Raw genomic sequence first — 17,352 nt, 5'->3', positions numbered from 1 at the left:
ACCCCATCTTGGGGGCAGCGTCCGCCAACAGAGCAGGAATCAGCCCGGCACAAAGCTGACCCTGGTTTGCTCTCCGGCATCCCCAGGCAGCCCGTGGGGTCCCCCCAACCTGGCCAGGAGTGACCCCGAGAGCAGAACCCGGAGTAAGGCTGAGCGCTGCCAGGTGTGGCCTGAAACCAGAAAAAGAAAATCCCGCCTCTAAGACCTGCCGTGGGGACAGAGAGTGAGCACCAGGCTGGAGTACGTGCCCACCCGGGATAAACCCCCAGAACCAAACAAGATGAGAGCACCACAGGGGGACCCTGAGCATTGCCAGGTGTAGCCCAAAGACGGGAAACAAGACTTAAGTTAAATAGCTGCATTTCCCACGTTCCTAGGAACCTTCCGGAACTCGTCGGCCTGCCCCGTGCACTGGGGAGACACACGGGCCGCCCCCCTCTTCCCGCGGCCCCTCGGTCAGGCCCACCTAGCTGCTCCCCTTCAAAGCACCCTGGCGCCTAAGAACAAAACCGGTCACTGGTCAGCCAGAGTCCAGAGCAAATGGAAGCTTCCAGCAGGCGTGCAGCTGAGGAGATGTCCTGTCTGCCACATGAGCCCCCTGACTTCTGGGCACGTGCCACACTGTTAGGGCGTTTGCCTTGCACACGGCCAAGTTGACCAACCTGAGTTCGATTCCTCCGCCCCTCTCGGAGAGCCTGGCAAGCTACCGAGAGTATCTCGCCCGCACGGCAAAGCCTGGCAAGCTCCCCGTGATGTATTCGATGTGCCAAACACAGTAACAACTCTCACAACAGAGACGTTACTGGGCCTGCTCGAGCAAATCGATGAACAATGGGAGGGCAGTGCTACAGTGGGCCACGCCTGGGGACATGCAACCAACTGGGCCAGATAGTTCAAGGCTCAGGCCCACGCCGAGGCTACCCTGGACACGCTGGGCAGCGTTCAGGAAGCCTGGCAGTGCCCTGGCAGGGATGCGACCTCAGTCCTCACACGGGGGTCCCCAAACCCCTGTGCTCCACCAGCCCCTGATCAGCTTAGTTAAGTATTCAGAACTAGGAGTGATGCTCCCCCCAAAAGATCCATCTACTGTCCATGCTTGGGACGTGTGACTGGGGACAAGGACGGGGCCTGTGCGTGTCATTGGGCTGAAACAGCAGGTGCACTGGAAACGGGAAGGCGGTGGGCAGGGAGCCACTCAGAGCCTGTTACGAACAGAGCCCAGAGGAGAGAGACAGACAGACAGACGACAGACAGACAGACAGACAGACAGACAGAGGAGAAGAAAAGTTTCTGCCCTGGGGGCTGGAGTAGATAGCACAGCGGGGAGGGCATTTGCCTTGCACGCGGCCAACCCGGGTTCGATTCCCAGCATCCCATAGGGTCCCCTGAGCACCGCCAGGAGTGACTCCTGAGTGCAGAGCCAGGAGGAACCCCTGAGCATCGCCAGGTGTGACCCAAAAAGAAAAAATAAAATTAAAAAAAAAGAAAAGTGTCTGCCCTGTGGGCAGGCTGGGGATGGCGAGAGGGAAACCAGGGACACTGGTGCTGGGAAACGTGCACGGTGGAGGGACGGGTGTCGGAGCACTGTATGATGAAACCCGTCATGAGCAGCTTCGTGACTGTGTACCTCACGGCAAGTCAACTTTAAACGTAGGGCAGGGCCACACACTCCGATGCAGAGAAGGGACTGCTCCAGCGCCATGCCACCGTCTGCCCACCCCTCCCCCCCTCCCGCCCCGAGACTGGCAGGGATGCTGGGAAGCTCAGCAGGAAGCATCAACAGACTCTCCGTCAAAGCTCCCGATGGAAGGGGCTGGAGCAATAGCACAGTGGGGAGGGCGTTTGCCTTGCACGCGGCCAACCCAGGTTCGATCCCCAGCATCCCATAGGGTCCCCCGAGCACCGCCAGGAGTGATTCCTGAGTGCATGAACCAGGAGTAACTCCTGTGCATCGCCAGGTGTGACCCAAAAAGCAAAAAAAAAAAAAAAGCAAAGCTCCTGATGGAAGTGGCCGCCAAGCCCCAGGCTCAGTTCCCTCGGTGCCAGGCCCAGCTGGCTCTGCAGTGTGGCCCCCTCGGTGCCAGGCTTTCTCACTGGCTCCAAATCCAGGAGGACTGCCGGGAGGAGCAGCCACTAAGAGATGAGAGAACACAAACCCCAACGCTGCCCATCCACGAGGCGTGTGACCAGGGCTCGGTGCCAATGCCAGCTGCCTGCGAGCCCCCCAGGACGGCAGGACCCACCCATGCTGCTTGCCACCTGGGACGGCCAGGTCTGCACTCTCTGCCCGAGTCCTTCCCTGCAGTGGGTCCGCAGAGTCACGGTCCCTGAGTGAGATGCGTGGGAAGGCTGGGGAGACACGGTGCCAAGGACGGGCTCTCGCCGAGTGACCTGAGTCACAGGTACTGGATGGGGAAGGGGGTGAGGGGAGCCGAGAAGAGAGGAGGAGGACAGGGAAGGAAGGAACAAAATCACGGAAGAGAGTGGATGACTGGTGGGCGAACAGGCCTTGGGGCTTCCACAACACCTGTAATGCGGGTGTGGGGAGTCTCACACGCACCCACACTCAGACACTGAAACCACAGATCCAGGCTGCGACTAAGACTGGGAGTCTGGGACGGGACGGGTGGAGAGAGGAGGGAATCTGGGAACACTGGTGGGGGCCAGTGTCGGAATATTATATACACCTAAAACTCCGCTACCCACGACTTCATGCATCACAGTGCTATCATTAAAATAAACGCGTAAATAAATGAACTCGACCACAGCAGACTCAGCCGACTTACACGCAAGAAGACCTTGGCGCTCGGGGCTGTGCGGGACGGCCGGGTGTGAGCGGGGACACTCGGCAGGGGGAGGAAGGCCCAGTCGCCTGCTCCTGGCCAGTCGGGAGCCAGAGGCTGCAGCAGCCAGGCCGGCCCCCAGGTGGGCCCCCTGAAAGTCAGGGACCCCGCAGAGGACGGGCAGCAAGGCCCCCCTGTGCTCCCTGCGGCCTCACCCATCAGGAACCCACAGACCTTGGGGGCCTGTCCCCTGACCAGGAGTAGTGGCCTCTGCCGGATCCCCGCTCTGAGAATGGCCGGGCATGGGGCCCGATGGACATCCACCTCAGGGTCACAACTGCGCACACAGCTGCCAAGGCAACAACCCAAGAGCAGGACAGCAAAAACACACACATGCTCACACTCACTCGCAAGCACTCCCACAGGCTCACACACACACTCACACACGCACACACACACTGCGACACTCATATTCACACACTCTCACACACGTGAATACTCCCACATGCTCACACTCACACACTCACAGTCACACTCCTACATGCACATTCATAAACACTCCTCCAGGCTCACACACACACACACACACACACACACACTGCCATACTCACATTCACACACACTCACACTTGTGAACATGCCCACATGCACGCACACTCACACGCACACATCCACCGATGTCAGCCCTTTCACTGTGGCAGACACTGTGGGAGGGCTGTCTGTCCCTCGGCCTGTCCATCTGTCCTGATCTGAGCTCAGGCGGAAGCTGTTCCTCTCGGGGACGGGCAGGAGGCCGACAGGCCTACTAGCAGCCTCCAATCCCCCGTCCTCGAGAGACAGGACCCCCTGGCCGGGTGGGGCCCAGTGAGGCCTCCGACATGCTGACCAGCCTCCGGGAGCCAGGTTCCACCTCGCGCAGTGGCCCAGGAAGCCCACCCCCAGCTGTGTCAACCGAGACCAGAGTGGAAACTGCCCACAGACCGGAAGTCAGGGTCTGAGCCCACCCCAGAGCCCCCCACTCAGCAGACAATCTCGTCACCGATTCCACACACCCCACACCATGTCACATCCCTGGCAGGAGGGCACCTCCGTGCGGGAAGGCTCCTGGCCACCCCAGCACGGCACAGGGGGCTGCTCCTGTGAGGCTGCTCTCAGCCCCCCTGGTCTGACACGGCTCAGCTCCCACCCAGCGGCAGCCAAGTCCCCTCCGGGGCCATCGTAGCCATCCAGGACTCTGCAACCTCCAACTTCACACTGGCGACCCAGAACCGCCCCCTGAGCCCCAATAAGCTCCTTCACCAGCATGACCCAGAGACTCGGAATTAAATCTCGAAGGAGATCAACAAGTGGCAGAATTTCTCCCGGACCCCACACAAGGCTGAGGCGTTTGGGGCACCCCAGAGAGGGGAGGGTAAGCCCAGACCCCCCCCCCACACTCACACCCCACATACAGCCCCGGCAGCCAAGACCCTCCACATTCCACAATCGCCACCATGCACCATGATCCCGGCCATACTCCACTGCTCAGACAAGCCTCATCCAGAAACTAATCTGTTGAAAAACTCAGAGATGCGACTTTTGTTACTGAAATCTCCAGGCTTTCATGGAGTCAGGGATGGGCTCCCATCCCCCTGAACTTCTGGGAGCCCCAGAAGTCACACACACACACACACACACACACACACACACACACACACACACTAAAGCTGCCAGTTAAAAATGATCTACAACTGTATCACCCGCCCCCCTGAGAAAATTTTGGGTTTCCTGTGGACATCTCAAACTCTACAACACTGATAAACAAACCAGGAGTAGCACACCAGTTTGGATGGGATGCAAGGTAGGAGGCAGCCGATCTCAAACTGTCAACACAGAGGCTTAACCTGGAACATTTTTGCAATCTTCTATACAAGGGCTAAAGGGCTCCATCATGAGATACAACAATCTTCACTAACTTTCTTCTACAGAAACTTTTTTTTTTAACTATCCTTTTAGCAGGGCTAGAGTGATAGCCCGGCAAGCTACCGAGAGTATTCGATATGCCAGACACAGTAACAACAAAGTCTCCAATGGAGACGTTACTGGGCCCGCTCGAGCAAATCGAGCTCGAGCAGAGTGATAGCACAGCAGTAGGACGTTTGCCTTGCACGTGGTCGGCCCGGCCGAGCCCGGTTCGATTCCTCCGTCCCTCTCAGAGAGCCCGGCAAGCTACTGAAAGTATCTCACCTGCACGGCAAAGCCTGGCAAGCTCCCCATGACATACTGGATATGCCAAACACAGTAACAAGTCTCACAATGGAGACATTACTGGGCCCGCTGGAGCAAATCGATGTACATCGGGAGGACAGGGAGAGGGATCCTTCTAGCAAATTATTTGTACAAAGCAATATGAAACAAATCACTGAAGCTTGCTATGGGGGCAGGCTTAAGGGGTGGTTGGGAAAACTGGCAATAATGGTGGTGGGAAGGTTGCAATGGGGTTGGAAAATTGAATGACTGTCACTAAAGCGATGACTTAATAAAGTTACAAATTAACTAAATAGCATCGAGGGAAGGAAAAATAAGACCACACTGGCCCACGAGAGCCCCAGGACACGCCACGGCTCGGACAAAGAGACCAGACAGATCAGCCCACGGGCATCGGCACTGCCAAGGAGAGGAGTGCCCGGAGTGAGGCTCTGCCGGGCCACGTCTCAGCGCAGGAGGGAGGCAGGTGCTCCCCTGCAGCCTCCCCCACGCCTGACCCAGGACACGGCAGCGTCGTGGTCCGAGGACAGAGTCCCCCGTGTGCAACCACAGCGCCGGCTGGTCAGAAATGTGCTGAGCTGTGAGCAGAGGCGGCGCGCATGAGGGGACGGCAGCTGGAACCAGAGGATGTGTGTCCACGTGTGTGGCTGTATGCACCACTGCGTGAGTGTGCACGTGTGTGGTTATATATACCACTGCGTGTGTGTGCACTGTGTGGACTGAGCATTCCTGCGCACCCGTGCACGTGTTTGTGGGTGTGTGGCTACACGTGTGATGTTCATCCACGCACGTTTGTAAGTAAGCCTGTGTACACATACCTGTGTCACTTCTGTGCACGTGTGTTCTATGTGCACATCTGGGCACATGCCTGTGCACGTGTTTGCAGGAATGTACAGATACACGTGTTCGTCTGTGGGCCATGTCCGTGCTTGTGCACACTTGGGTGCATGTTTTGTGTGTGTGAGATCTGGGCACGCGTGTGCATCCATGTGTATGTGCACGTGTGGGCATGTTTGCGGGTGTGTGCTCTGTACATGTCTGTGTGCACAGGTACATGCATGTGCACCACTGCTGGTGCACATGAATATGCATGCATGTTTGTGCTATACACGTGTGTCCACATTTGTGTGCAATCGTATGTGTTTGTGGGTGCGTGTGCATCGTGTGTTTCACATGTGTGTGAGTTGTATGCACACATCTGCACACACGTGTGTACATGGGCGTACACGGCATGAGAAGCCGCTCCGTGACTCACACGCGAAGGAACGCGGCTCAGCACCAAGGTCCCGCTGGGGCAGCACAGCACTGAGTCAGGGTGACTCAGCCCTGGGTCAGAGACACGGGTCGGGAAGAGGTGCGGGAGGCGTGAACCCTGCACCCTGGGACCCCAGTGTCCCCGGGAACACGGCCCACCTGCGCTCCCAGAGACCCTCCCTCGGGCTCCACACTCAGAAGGGGAGTGGGACGGGCATGGCAGAGAAAGAGCAAGCTGGCAAGTGCTCAGAGGAATGTTCTAGAACTCTGGCCACCAGGGAGCCCCCACCCCAACGGCCCGGCACCCGGTGGTGAGTGTGGAAGTGGGGGTTTCCTCTGTTGAAGGAGCAGCTCCCAGAGAACTGCGCTTCTGCTAAACCCCCTTTATCTGCACCCGGACCCCTACTCACCTTCCCGCCCCCCCATCCCCCTCACCTCGGGGGGGAGGCTCCAGACTGCAGCGGACCCCAGAGGAGGATCTGCAGCGGGGGATGCAGAGAGAGGTTGGAGAGAGAGGCTGAGACAGGCAGGACCTGTGGGAGCCCAGGTCCTGCTACTGAGACCCGCCGGGCGTGGCCCAAGTGCAAACCCAAACAGCAAGAGACAGCGGCAGAGGCGACTCGGGGTCAGGGACCGCGGCTCTGCCCGCTTCCCGGGAGGGACACTGAGACCCAGACAGCAGGACACGGGCAGCACGACCCGCGAGCCTGGAGCACACGCCCCAGTCCCAGCTCACACAGGGACACCCACGGGGAGCTGTTCATGGCCCCCCCGTAAGACCCCCCCCCCGAGCCTCCCCAGCCCTGCCCTCGGCCCCAGCCCCTCCACCCTCTCTGCAGTCGGCCGTGTGCGAGCAGGTGGACGCGGGAAGTCCACTCAGACTGGGGGCCGCAGGGGGAAGCACAGGGCCCCCCACCCCTGAGCATCCCGCCAGCCAGGCGCCGGCCCCCCGCCCTGTGTGGGAACCCTCCTAGGCTGCCCTCCCCCACAGCCCCCCAGGCTGACCCTCAAAGGGGACCCCCACAGACCCCCGTAAAAGGGGAGGAGAGCTGGTGGCCGGGCCACAGCCCCGCCTTGACAAATGGACCCAGAGCCACTCACGGCGCTCGAAGGACGCGGGGATCAATCTTGCGGAGTTAATATAAGCACAGCAATTTGGAAGAAAAATAATCACGTTTCCCTCCTGCTAAATCATTATTTGCCCCTGGTAAAGTCAATTACGTTAAAGAAAATAAGTTATTATTTTAGAAAGGGGGGAAAAAGAGACATGAGAAACGCTTTTATTCTAGCAATAAAACTCGCGGGCCAAGGTTGGCGTGCCGGGCGCCCCGGCCAGGGCCGTGCAGACAGACCGAGCCGCCCCCTCTCCGGGGATGCCAGGGTCACCCCGCCAGTGCTCCTGCAGACCCACCCTCGGGCAAAAAGGAGCCCCAGGGGCACCAGGGAGTGGGGACAGGGGGCAGCGGGGGACAGGGACGGCAGCGGGGGCAGCTATGCTGAGGGTGGGGGGGGAGGGGCATCTCCCAGGGAGGGCAGCTAGGCTAGAGGCCATCTCACCTCTGGGCGTTTACGCCCCAGGAGGCCTCGGATCTGGTGACGCCTGTCCAGGGCCCTCCCGGGAGCCGTCCTGGCGACAGGCGGGTCCTCGGTGTGGAAGGGGCTCATGAGTGCTCCCGCCCAGTGACCTCAGCACTCCACAGCTCTGGAACGACGACCTGACACAACAGAGGGCGGGCAGGCATGCGTGGAAGGCCGAGGGGAGGCTGGACCGGCGAGTGGGGGGGGGGGGGGGCACCCGGGCAGAACACGCGTGACCCGTCACTGTCCTCGCTCTGTGCAGGATGGGCTGTGGTGGGCAAGCCCACCGCTCTGACAGCCCAAGGTGGGGGGGAGGGGGCACCCCATCCCGCCCCAATTACTCTTTTGTTTCTCTGACTGTTGCAGTTCAGGTAACAAGGTTGCCACAGAGCTCAAGGTTTCCATAATGTACAAAGTTTCTAATGAGCGTGGAGGTCTCCAGACCCCCCACTGGCTCTCAAGGATTTAAAGAGGCTTGTCCAGGTCCTGCAGGTCCTACAGCTCCCACAGTGCTGATATCAAAGGCCCAGTGGACACAGTGACCTCACCCACATCAATGACCCCAGTAGACACAGTGACCTCACCAATGACCCTAGTGAACACAGCGACCTCATCAACATCAGTAACCCCAGTGGACACAGTGACCTCACCCACATCAGTGACCCCAGTGGACACAGTGACCTCACCCACATCAATGACCCCAGTGGACACAGTGACCTCACCCACATCAATGACCCTGTGGACACAGCGACCTCATCCACATCAGTGACCCCAGTGGACGCAGTGACCTCAACCCATATCAATAACCCTAATGGACGCAGTGACCTCACCCACACCAATGACCCTGGTGGACACGGTGACTCCAGTGGACGTGGTGACCTCACCCACATCAGTGACCGCAGTGGACGCAGAGACCTCACCCACATCAGTGACCCCAGTGGATAAAGTGACCTCACCCACATCAGTGACCCCAGTGGATACAGTGGCTTCACCTACATCAATAACCCCACTGGACACAGTGACCTCACCCACATCAGTGACCCCAGCGGACACAGTGCTCTCACCCACATCAGTGACCCCAGTGGATACAGTGGCCTCACCTACATTAATAACCCCACTGGACGCAGTGACCTCACCCACATCAGTGACCCCAGTGGACACAGTGATCTCACCCACATCAGTGACCCCAGTGGACACAGCGACCTTACCCACATCAGTGTCCCCAGTGGATGCAGTGACCTCACCCACATCAGTGACCCCACTGGACGCAGTGACCTCACCCACATCAGCGACCCCAGTGGACACAGCAACCTCACCCACATCAATGGCCCCGGTGGATATACAGTGACCTCACCCACATCAGCGACCACAGTGGATGCAGAGACCTCACCCACATCAATGGCCCCGGTGGACGCAGCGACCTCACCCCCACCTCAGGGCCAGGTCACCCCACCGACACCTCGTTGATCCCCATTTTCACTCTCCAAACACTCGGGCCCAGGCGAACGAGCCACAGGCCTCACCGACCCCACCAGGGCACCTGACAGTCTAGGCAAACCTGACACACGATAAATTTGAATGTTTTCGGTTTCAAAGCAAAACCAGGTTTGCGGCGGGAGAATAGGCCCTAATTTGGTTTCTCTGCCACCCCGGTGAGCGGAAACGTCTGCGTTCCTATCCACTTAGCAGCAAACCTTGTTTCTCTCCCCAAGCATAGCCACGTGCCGGCTGCCATGGTGCCCTGGGCACCCGCTCCCCGAATGCGGCATTTGGCGACGGGGCTGCTTCAGGCGGCCACCGAGGGGGACACGTGCAGGCCCCTGGCCAGCCAGGCTGCACGGTCACACCAAGAAGCCACCCAGAGCGGGGTCCCAACCGCTACACTTCTCTGCTGAGCGGACAGGGCACACCCAGGGGTGCTCAGGGGCCATCCCTGGTTCTGTGCATGGGGGTGAGACCTGGTCGTGCGAGGTGACCCACTCCCGGCCTCTCCGCTTCTGAGCTCTGCTGCCCCCGACCCGGGGCCAGGTGGGCTCCACCCACAGGCGTCCAGGCTGAGGGCGAGGGAGGAGACATGCCCGGAGGCCCATATCCTGCTGGAGCCCAGGCTGTGCCCGGAGGCCCATATCCTGCTGGAGCCCAGGCGGGCACAGCCGCTTCCTGGCAGAGCAGGAGGAAGGAGGCTGCCCGGGGCTATGCACCTGGGGACCCGCCTGTCACCTCCCCCAGCCTGTCACCTCCCCCAACCTCTCCTGCTCCACAACAGGACAGGTTCTGGCTTCAGGGCGAAGGTGGGGGCCAGGGGCATGTGGGGGTGGGGGAGGCACAGAGGGGTGTCTGGAACCATCTGGATGGAACCATCAGTTCCTGGGCTGGGGGCCTCTGCCGAGTCCAGCTCGGCCTGAAGCTGTGGCCGCGGCCTTGTTGGCCGCAGCCCAAGCTCACCTGGGCCTCTCTGGTCCTTACAGAAGGGTGGGGAGTTGGGGGGAGGAAGGAACCTCCCACCTCCAGGGACCCATGAAGACCGAATGGTCCTTCCCAGGCCCACAGGCCAACGCCAAGGCCAAGCCCACATGTCTCCTGGTGACCAGCCCCGGGGTCCCCCTGCCCCGGAACCCTGAAGTCCACTATCCCTGCCTGGGCCCTGGTGGCAGAAGTGGCCTCACGGGTTCGGGGGCTCAGTCCAAGGATGTGCCACCACTGCGGAGCCATGAGCACCCCTCAGGGTGACCCCCGCCGCATCCTCCTACCCCAGCCCGAGCACAGGGGCACCCCTGGGGTTGCCAGGTATGCAGGTCCAGCTACCCTGACGGTCAAGAGATCACGGCTGGCTAGGGTTCACGATCCCCCAACTCAAGACCGAGGGGGTAGGGAAAAGGCTGGTCAGGCCTCCTGCACTCCCGCCCCCAGGAGTGAGTCAGGGGAAGCGGCGCCCCCCAGCCCCCCAGGAAGCCGCCCGGCCAGTAACTGACCCTCCGACAAACAATGCTTCTGGCCGGGCCAGCGCCCCGACAATGGGCTGATTCATGCTCCCGGGCGAGCCGAAGCGTTTTCTCTCCCGGCTGTGATTCATTCGGGGGCCAGTGTGCGGGGCCCACCCACAGACCCACCTCTGGGCTCGGCCCAGTTAGGAGACTCCCGAACCCCGCGGCAGTGGCTAAGGGGGTTCCGGAACGTTCCCCGGAGCACAGGCAGCAGGAGCCGTCGGGAAGGGTCTCGGCATCCGGCTGTCCGCTCCCCAGCGGGCCCCACGGGGACAGGGGGCGCCCCATGGGTGCCCAGGCCTGCGATCTGGGCTCCGACACTGACACCGGCCGGCTGGTCACTGCCCGCTGACCTAGGCCGCCCCGAGCACCATCCCTGACGCCTCCCGCCTGTGCCCTCTGCAGACTCTGCTTCCCTGAGAAGCCCCAACCCCAGGTTCAAGGAACTCTGGTCACGGGAGGTCACGGGAGGTCACGGGAGGTGCGTGAGAAGCTTCTGGAAGGCTTCCACAGCCTGGGCAAGGACAGTCGCCCTCCCGTGAGGGGCCTGTGGGGACGGCGCCGGGACACCCCCGTGGGCTTCTCTGGCCTGGACCCATGCAGGTGTCTACACCGCAGGCCTCACTGAACCTCCGGGTCACTGGGACACCCAGGGAGGGTGCTGGGGCGTCTCTGCCATGGCCCTGTCTCCCGGAAGGCCCAGGGGCGAGCCTGAGGTTGGCTGCCCCCAGCCTCACTCCAGCCCAGGGTTAGAACTCAGGAACGGCCACACCACAGGGCCGACCCGGGCCCAAACACTCTGCAGGGTCCCGGGACCCTCCTCCCTGCAGGGGACAGGGGGGGTGTGACAGAGCCCACGTCCGCAGGACCCTTCTTCCTGCTCTGGGGGTGACACAGCCCCGGTCCCGGGGGTCCCAGCGGCCCAGACAGGAGGCCCCCACCCTGGTCACTGCCCCTTGCAGGGGTCACTGTCCCTGCGAGTCCTCAGCCCTCCAGCCTGTCCTGAGCCCTGCCCTGACTCCGGGACACAGACGCGACCAGCCTGGCCCCACCAGCCCCTGGGCCCTTGGTGCCTGTCCCAGCTGGGCGGGCACAGCCGAAGCTCCAGCAGCCCAGCGGCCCCTGGTTGAGCGTTCCTGTGCCCCCTGACCACCGGCCCAGTGGGCAGGGCGTTTGCCAGGCCCGCAGCCCACCTGGGTCCCAACCCCAGGCACCCCGTAGGGTCCCCCTGAGCCGGGGCAGGCGGGATCCCTGAGCACAGAGCCAGGAGTCAGCCCGGAGCCAACTCCTCGGGGCCGGAACACTCTGCACGGTCCCAAAGCAAAACCAAACCAGAAGTCCACAAAACACACCCCAAACGGGGACACCGGGAGCCTGGCCGGCGTCAGGAAGTGAGTGCGCAGCCGTCGGGGTGGCAGGGGGAGCGGCCAGGTGCCCCCCAAGGCCCAGGACCCGCCGCCAGGACACTGCGGCCCGGAGCAGGGCGGCTGGGCGCGCGGGGAGGCCCGGCGCTCCGCGTCGGGCGCGCAGTGTCCAGTGTCCGGCCGAGGGGGGTGGGGGGGGGGGCGCCGGCCGGCCGGGGAGTGGGGGTTCGCGGGGAGGGGTCGGGGCCGCGGCGGGGAGGGCTGGGGAGGGGCCTGGCCCGGCCGGGCCCGGGGGGCAGCTGGGAGCCGCTGGCGCCGGCGCAGGCTCGGGCAGGTCCCCCGGCCGGGCGGGCCGCGGAGGCTCAGGAATGCGCCCGGGGAGCGCGCCGAGTCGCCGCGGCCGCCACAAAGGGCACCGGGCCGGGCCGCCCGGAACCGACCCGGGGCCCGATCCGGCCCGGCCCGGCCCGGCCCGGCCCGGCCCCCGGGGTGGGCGGCCAGCGCGGGGCGCGCGACGGGTTCCCCCGACCCGGCCCGCGATCGCCCCCCCGCGCGATCGCCGCCCGCGCGGTCGCCCCCCGCGGGGTCGCCCCCACCAGCGCGTCCCCCCGCGCGTGTCCAGCCCGCGTCGCGCCGGCCCGGGGGCGCGGCCACCGCGTGTCCCGCCGGCGGGGGGCGCGCGCGGCGCGGGCGGGCGCGGGCGGGCGCGCGCGGGCGGGCGGGGGCGCGCGCGCGGGCGGGCGCGGTTCGGCGCGGTTCGGCGCGGTTCGGCCCGCGGCCCGGCTCACCCACGCCGTATTTCTCCTCGCGCTTGGTGGGCACCCAGCGCGTCATGCCGCCTGTCGCCGCGCCTAGGCCGCCATGTTCCGGGACGGGCCGGGACGGTCGGGCGGAGGCGGCGCCCGCGGCGGGACGGGGCGGGACGCGCGCGGGCCGGGGGCGGGGCCGGGACCCCCGCGCGCGCGCGACCCCCGCCCGGGACGGGGACGCGGCCTCGCGCCGCCCGGGCCCCCCGCCCGGGCCCCGGATCGCTCCCCGGGGCTGCGGGCCCGGCCCCCGGCCCCCCGAACGCGCACACACACGCGCGCGCGCGCGCCAACGCGCCCGGGTCCGACCCGCGCCCGAGGGGGTCCGCGGGAGCAGGTGGGCGCCCACCCCGCTGCCCAGCCTCAGCGCTCGCGCAGGAAGAGCCTGAGACCTCGGCCCCTCGGCCCGGCTCCGGACCGGGGTCTCGGGAGAGGAAGTCAGGGGTCCCACCCCACCCCTTACTCAAGTGGACCCGGGTGCGCGCGCGCGCGTCTGAGCGGGGACCCCTGCCCCCTGGGGTCCCCGGCGTTCAGAGCCTGCAGACTGGATGGTCACCGTGCTCTGAGCACTGTGCTGGGAGGTGCGCCTGGGGCGGGGACCCGCCTGCTCCCGTGTTGAAAGGGACAGCCCGCGTGGGACCCCATCCCCAAGGCAGACAGAAGTTGCCCCCCACCCTGTGCCATCCCAGGGGACACGCGTGATGTGGTGTGTTGGACGGACAGGTAGAGGCCCTGCTGCCTGGGGAGGGGCTTAGGGGGGCCACAAGGCTAGCCGCCCCCCCCCCCCCACGCCCCATCACACACACACACTCACTCACCCCCAAGCTCTCTTGTCACCAGCCTCCTCCATACGGGCACTCGGAGCCTGCCATGGAACTCTGGAAACTGCAGGCCCAGCGTGGAGAAGGGGCCGCAGGAGGACCAGCACGGTCACTCGTGACAAGCGACACAATGGCCCTGCTGGCCAGGAAGGGGTCAGGAAGGGCCTCCCTGAGAAACCTCGGAATTAAGGGGGCAGCAGACCTGCAGGGGCGTTGTAGGAGTGGAGGTTGGGGGAGGGGGGAACTGCATGTGCCAAGGCCCTGGGGCAGGCCCATCAGGTTCCTCCTGGAACTAGAGCCCAGTAGGCAGAATTTCAGGTCTGTGGATGGGGCCACCAGGTGGGGGAGCCCATGGGTGAGGGCGGGGACCCTTCCCTGCTCTTCAGTTCCAATTTGGGGTTCTGTCTTGATCCAGGAACCCCGAGGTGAATCTCAACCCCGGGGGCCTCCTTGGAACCCCAGGAGCAGAGGCAAAGGTGACGCCTGAACTCTGGGACGCTGCCTCCTGCAACACTCGCATCCCACCAGCCCCGCAAGGCAGTGGTCAGGCTGTGGCCCGCCTGGGAGGTGACCGCTGGACTCAGGCTGGAGCCGGGAAGTGCTCTTTCCAGGGAGTCGGGCCTCACCTCGGCCCAGGCGTCTCGGGCCTGTCGCCTTCCCTCGCAGAGAAGAATTCCAGGAGGAGGCGGAATCCTGATGCAAGGTCATTTTTTGTTGTTGAATAAAATTGACTTACTAAGTGAAAGCTGTGAGGAGAAAGAAGAAAGAAAGAAAGAAAGAAAGAAAGAAAGAAAGAAAGAAAGAAAGAAAGAAAGAAAGAAGGAAGGAAGGAGGGAGGGAGGGAAAGAAGGAAGGAGGAAGGAAGGAAGGAAGGAAGGAAGGAGGAAGGGAGGGAAGGAAGGAAGGAAGGAAAGAAGGAAGGAAGGAGGAAGGAAGGAAAAAAGGAAGGAAGGAAGGAAGGAAGGAAGGAAGGAAGGAAGGAAGGAAAGATGAAGCGTGTATTCAGGCAGGACCACGGGCTTCCCCAGAGAGGAAAGAGCAGAGATGCAGACAGACGGCGAGGTCCGTGTTCGAGAGAGACACCGTGGAGAGCGGCCCCGGACGGCCTTGGGGGCCTTTCCTAAGGTCCTTCCAAGAGGCTCTCCCTGCAGTTAGTCCGACGCTGTCGCGGGACAGCCCTTCACAGCCAGCAGATGGGTCCTCGTGAGAAGTCCCGCGCTCAGGCTGGGCGTAGTCCTGGCTGGCCGGGCCGGCGGGTACAAACGCAGAAGCAGACCAGGCTTAGGCCCAGTTTACAGGCGGTGGAGGAGGCTGAGAAGCAGCTTGGAGGCATCACAAGAAAGAAGTCGGGGGGACAAAGCGAGAAGAAGGGGGGCAGCCTTGGCTGGTGACCCCAATCAAGCCCGAGGGCGCAGACAAGGGAACCTTAGCGGGTGCAGGACCCAGAAAGCAGACCTTCCAATCGGCTGCCGTCCTGGACTGGAATTTTCTTTGAACAAATCAGCATCTAAAAGATGCTGAGAGGGCGGGCTGGCGGGGTGGGGTGTGTGCAAGTGGGGTGGGGCAGGCCTTGAATTCGATCCCTGGCGCCACTCAGATGCTCCAAGCCAGGTCCTGGTACCTCTTCGGCCATTTGGACTCTCCCTGCCCACCCCCGCCAGGCCTCTGGGCCCACCACAATGCACGAGCCGGCACATGGCCTGGTGAGTGAGCACAGCACTAAAGGGCGTGCACCTCGCCTTGGGTTTTGTTTGTTTGTGTTTCTTTGTTTGTTTTGCTTTTTGGGGTCATATCCAGCGATGCACAGGGATTACTCCTGGTTCTTCACTCAGGAATTACTCCTGGCGGTGCTCAGGGGACCATATGGGATGCTGGGAATCAAACCCGGGTCGGGCAGGGCAAAACACCCTCCCCACTGTGCTATCGCTCCAGCCCCACACCTCGCCTTGTAAGGGCTCAGCTCAGCCATCTCACGACACACCCCACAGCTCCCAGGGGTTTGGGTTTGGTTTGTCTGGGGGCAACACCCGACAGTGCGAAGGGCCTGCTCCTGCCTCTGCACTCCAAGGTCACTCCTGGCTGTGCTTGGAGGCTTATGTGGCCACGAGCAAGGCCAATGCACATGGTGAGGCACCATCGCTTCCGCCCGGGGTGCAGTACCATCGCTCCCACCCAGGATGCAGTACCAACGCTCCCGCCCTGGATGCAGTATCAACGCTCCCGCCCTGGGTGCAGTACCATCACTCCTGTCCGGGGTGCAGAGCACAGCAAGCACCCCAGTAGCATGCAAAGAAGGATGGTGAACACAGGGCATAGAGAAAAGGAAGAGATGCTAAGGACGAAGGAGAATTCTAACAGAAGTATGTGTGTGTGTGTGTGTGTGTGTGTGTGTGTGTGTGTGTGTGTGTGTGTGTTTGCAACTCTGGGGATGGAACCCAGGGTCTCACACACGCAAGACCGTTGTTGTGCTGTTCAGCCGTAACCCTAGCCAGATAGTGACATTGTCGGTCTGTTGTGGGGCCACACCAGCAGGGCTCAGGCCTAGGTCCTGGCCCTGCACCCAGGGCTCATTCCTGGTGAGCTGGGGGAGGCGGGTGGGGTGATCTGGGATGGAACACAGGCCAACCACAGGCAAGGCAAACCCCATCCCCACACTGCACTGTTGCTCCGGGCCCAGCTAGGTCTTTTGTAATGGTCGTATGTTACATGTGATGATGGAGCCACTCTGTCATGTGGAAAGTGTCCTGTTTGTCGTAATGCCCAAACGTAGAGAGAGATTATGGGGAATCATGTCTGCCATGGAGGCGGAGGGAGGGTGGGAAAGGGGGGTATACCGGGATATTGGTGGCGGGGAATGGGCACTGGTGGAGGGATGGGTGTTTGATCACTGTGTGATTGTAACCCAAACATAAAAGCTTATAACTATCTCACGGTGATTCAATAAAATTAATTTTTTAAAAAAAGGGGTCCCGTTTGGGGGGCTTGCTTTAACATGCTCCTGACTAAAGTGTCAAAATAATCGTTTCATTTTTAGACTTACAATAGCTGTACTTTTATTTCCTTCACTCTTTGGCCATCCCAAGTCCTCCATTTCCTCCTTTAGAAAAATGAAATGCAGGTTAAAAAAAAAAAAGGCAAAGCAGAAGTATTCAGGGGAGGGCACTGGCATTGAGGGCTTCATCTCCTGCCTTTGTCTACAGGTGTTTGAGATGTTTTATGAAGTCCCGGTGGGAGAGAGGAAGATCCTGGGGTCAGTCAGCCTGGCCCGCGGACAGTCCAGCCTGCTCACGCGGACACGTGGCCCAGCCTCCTGCAGAGACACCGCAAGCTTAGGGCCGGGCACTGGCCTAGCGCGTGATGGACCCAGGTTCCATCCCTGGCACCAAGCATGGTTTCTTGAGCTTCCGCCAGGAGTGCAGAGCTCAGAGTCAGCCCTGAGCGCCACCCAATATGGCCCCCAAACAAACAACCCCAAAAGAATGCTGCGATATTCTGAAGCGGGACATGATGCTGCC

At 62.1% G+C, this 17,352-nt stretch overlaps 1 protein-coding gene across 3 annotated transcripts in view; it reads right to left on the bottom strand.

Moving 5' to 3' along the window:
- Positions 1-13,099, bottom strand: part of DOCK1 (dedicator of cytokinesis 1) — a 306,250-nt gene extending 293,151 nt beyond the window's left edge. For all 3 annotated transcript variants that reach the window (XM_056106671.1, XM_056106670.1, XM_056106672.1), the window contains exon 1: positions 12,999-13,099. In XM_056106671.1, the coding sequence (XP_055962646.1) occupies positions 12,999-13,044 (46 nt within the window). In that variant the 5' untranslated portion in view covers positions 13,045-13,099. The remainder of the gene's footprint in view (positions 1-12,998) is intronic.
- Between the last annotated feature and the right edge of the window lie 4,253 nt (positions 13,100-17,352).

This window comes from Sorex fumeus, unplaced genomic scaffold (genome assembly GCF_029834395.1).
Source record: "Sorex fumeus unplaced genomic scaffold, SorFum_2.1 ptg000142l, whole genome shotgun sequence".
NCBI classification, from domain to species: Eukaryota; Metazoa; Chordata; class Mammalia; order Eulipotyphla; family Soricidae; genus Sorex; species Sorex fumeus.
Note: the sequence above shows the minus strand (reverse complement) of the source record. Positions and strands in the feature narration are given on the sequence as shown.